The sequence below is a fragment of the Arachis ipaensis genome, chromosome B5 (assembly GCF_059453495.1).
Source record: "Arachis ipaensis isolate K30076 ecotype BB chromosome B5, ASM5945349v1, whole genome shotgun sequence".
NCBI lineage: Eukaryota > Viridiplantae > Streptophyta > Magnoliopsida > Fabales > Fabaceae > Arachis > Arachis ipaensis.
In genome coordinates, this window is record NC_142440.1 from 10113790 (window position 1) to 10117799 (window position 4010).

A 4010-nucleotide genomic window follows, 5' to 3' on the forward strand; every position below is an offset into this window, starting at 1 on the left:
ATAAAGAAATTTTTGGTACTTTTAGGCTGAAATTTTTTTTTCCAAACATTTTCCTTTTTATTGGTTGACTGCATGTAAAATGTGTTCAGTAATAAAGGAAAGAATTAATAAGGATCAAAACAGAATCAATTACAAAGAAACGAATCAAATCTTAACAGATTTAACTACTTGAAGAAGGCTTGGTCAGTGTAATGGAATTAATTGACAAATTAACATGCTTTTATTACCTTCTCAGCAAACCTACTTAACATAGTAACATTGATGGTTTTGTCTGGCTCACAATTTTGATTATGCACTTTAATTTCCAAAAAAATATTTTATAATATGCATAGAGTCGTCAGTGAGTCACAGAAGAGAAGAATATTATGCCCCACACATGGTCGCATGTTCTGCTCAATAATATTCATTCATTGCATTATTTGTATGTACACTTGTACAGTTCAAAAGGACAATACAATCCAACAGGCTCATCACTAATTGATTCACTTTATTAGCATTCTCTTTTTTTAATTTTCCCAAAGTAGTCTCGCTTAGCTTCGTTCCTTGTATATATATCAACCTACTTTCCATCAAATAAAAATGACTTGCTCATTATATATCAGAGAAAATGTCGCAGTCTTACTGCATGACGGAGGGGAAATCATACGCATGCGTGGGTTGGGTTGAGAAATACTTCAACGATTGTCTTTGTAATATTAAAGATGAGATATCATTCGGGTTTGGTTTCATGAGTCTAATATGTTGGGGTGTAGCAGACATTCCTCAGATAATAACCAATTTTCACACTAAGTCAAGCCATGGAGTCTCCCTAGCCTTTCTCCTCACTTGGGTTGCAGGGTAATTTGCTTGCATTCTCTCCTCTTATATTTTTTCTTTTATACTACTTTATAAATTGTAATTACTAGTTTAATTTGATTCCATCATGATTGTTGGTCTGTTAATTAAACAATTTAGATATTAATATACGTATATGACTTTGCAGTGATATATTCAACCTCGTGGGTTGTCTCCTGGAGCCAGCTACGGTATGCTATGCTACCAACCATAATGCTTTAATTTCTTGTGGTTATAGCTCTAATTTAGCTCGTTTTGATATTTTGTTGCACTCTCTTCTTGTAATTTGAATGGCTCGTGGAAACCAACACAGTTGCCCACACAATACTACACAGCTCTGGTAATAATTAATAATTAATATGAAAGTATCAATTTTAATTTTTCTTAGTGTCCATTGTATTATTCCGATAATGTTAGAAGGACAAAAAAAAGTCTAAACTTATTATATTTAATATTTAATTATTAATTCTAGAAATAATTAATAAATATTAAATAAGACAAATTTTAACTGTTTTTAACTTTTTTTTTTTTGTTACCAAATATTTCTATATCCATCAATACACACATTACTGTTCTGATTTGTTATTTAACACTTTAGATATCTGAATATTTGGTAATAAGTGAATGAATGAAACATTTTGAAACCTGGATCCTCAATAAAATCTGAATATTTCACGATTATTGAGATGTAAATAGAGAGCTGGTCCAATATGCTACAAACTAGTTTACAGGTTAGAATAAGGGTCACTCTATGAATCAAGGATAATAAAGTAAATGTCAGTATCAAACGAAAGTAACCATAGAGCTAGAAATAAACAAATGTTAGTGTTTAAGAAGGAAAAGGTAGTAAAGTAAGTTGGTTTTTTATTTGTAATTTTGTACACAGCTTTACACAGTGACAACAATCGTATTAGTTGTGCAAAGCTTGTACTATGACTATATCTATAGATGGCGAATGCGTCATCGTCAGAAGATGAACAACGACAAGGTACTAGATTTACATTTACATACATAAATGTATTCTCATAGTTGAAAGCAAATTTGATTATTGATATGCAATAACAAGTAGGTGGATGAAGAAGAGAAGAAAGCAGGGCACGACTGTGGGATTTCAATAAAACCAAACGGCACAGACATGACCATGAAGGCAACACCGAGAAGAACGCAACCAGAACAACTGTATTATACGTAGGTTCATCAACTTGTTGCCAAATTTAGTAATCGAAAATATTTGGTAACAAAAAAAAAATCAGAAATTTAACCTTCATTAGTTCTAACAATAATTAATGATACTAAATAAGGTAAATTCTAACTTTCTTTTTTTTCCTTCTAGCATTACACTAGTAATGAGTAGTATTGTATATAAGAATTGGCATGTTAATGAGTTAATATTAATAATAATTAGGTCAGCTCGATCAATGGCTGGAAGTTTTACTCCTCCATTTAGAGGAGGGTACCTGAGCGGCGATGATTGTTGTTCTGATGAGGATGAGGCAGCAGCAACCAGCAGAAGACGCTTCCCTGCTACATGGACATCGATGTCCCTCCCTGTAACAGCATCGCTTAACTTGCCCTTCCTCCACCGGGGTAATGCTTTCAGATTTCATCATGAAAATGAGAATCAGATACGAGAGAGTGCAGTGGTGGGTCAATGCCTAGGCTGGCTCATGGCTGCAATATATATGGGTGGTCGTCTCCCTCAGATTTTCTTGAACGTACGCTTTTCTTTTCTCTAATCATCCTAATTAATATTCTTTATAACCCTTAGCTTATTGTATTAGTAGTTACTCATAAAGTTTTGGTGTACGTGGCCAGATTAAAAGAGGCAGTGTAGAGGTAACCTTAATTATTTAAAATATTGCCTTTAATTAATTTCAATATAGCTAATTGTCTTTCCACTTACAATAATTTATTGTTTGTATGTATATGTAGGGACTAAATCCTCTCATGTTCATCTTTGCACTCATCGCTAATGCCACTTACGTGGGAAGGTTGCATTCCAATCTTGTATGGATGAATTCAACTAGAGAGCCAAATAAATATGTTCCTTGATTCTATTGTTGTGAATGCAGTATTGTTGTACGAAGCAGCGAATGGGAAAGCATCAAAGCAAATATGCCATGGTTGTTGGACGCCATAGTCTGCGTGGCCTTGGACCTATTTGTATCCTCCTATACGCTCGCACATTTTTAATTTAACCTATGCCTATCGATATATCTAATTATGTATAACCCTTAACTAGTATGTTTCAAAGATAATATTGCAGTACACCTACTATAGATACTTCCGGAGGCCAACAATTGATCATGAAGCTGATTATGGATTCTACCAAGAAGCCAGAAAAGTTGCCGCAGCCTCTTGATTACCTTTCCCCAAATTGAACCAAAATTAAGGTCTTCTACTCCACTCTGATGTGGATGTTTTTTTTTTTTTTGTAGTGTGCACTGTTAGCTAAAATAAATGAAATAAAAATAGTAGAATTATTTTTGGGATTTGCTAAGGTGGAAATTTCTTTGGACTACCAAAGGACATCATGCTTGGGCTCTTTCTATTTTCTTATTAAAATAGAGGCCCTTTATGAATATTGGGCTAGCCCATGGACAACATGTTTCCTCTCAGGAGCGAAAACAAGTAAAAAAAAAAGGGAAAAAGAAAAGAACAATCCCCAGTGAAAAAGGAAGGTAGGCAACAATCCAAAATGATGCCGGCAATAATCAACGCAATTATATTAGACCTTTGCTGTTTGGTAATGTTTATGTGTTTTTCATCTATCTTTGAGTGGAACTTCAACTCCCATATTGAAGTCGTTTAAAACTAAAAAAAAATCCAGCACAAAGAAACAACTACAACCAAAATAAAAGGTTAAAAAACAAGAAAATACTATTATTAGCTTCCAACCCATCACACAAATCAATAGACAAAGTCGAATTTAAAATGATAATAATAATAATAGAAAAAGAAAAAAAATATTTGTATTGTATTCTTCTTTCTTTTATTATTTTTCTCTTGAATTAATCTTCATGTGATGCAAAGAATTTCGAATAATATTTGTCCAAACGTTATAGGGTGCATTAATTAAGTTCGAAGCGGAATTTTAGGGGAGTTTGTTCATCTCCATGGATACAACGCTTTCGCTTTTGTTTTCTTTGTTCCCTCCTCCCATGTTATTTGTTATC

General features: G+C 33.3%; 1 protein-coding gene across 1 annotated transcript; it reads left to right on the plus strand.

Moving 5' to 3' along the window:
• Positions 1–607: 607 nt before the first annotated feature.
• Positions 608–3196, plus strand: LOC107640099 (vacuolar lysine transporter YPQ1-like). Its single transcript, XM_021103459.2, has 10 exons — positions 608–837; positions 983–1025; positions 1148–1174; positions 1721–1822; positions 1904–2022; positions 2240–2549; positions 2650–2670; positions 2767–2825; positions 2907–2997; positions 3089–3196. The coding sequence occupies exons 1-10, from the start codon at positions 608–610 to the stop codon at positions 3194–3196; spliced, it is 1110 nt and encodes a 369-aa protein (XP_020959118.1).
• The last annotated feature ends 814 nt before the right edge of the window (positions 3197–4010 follow it).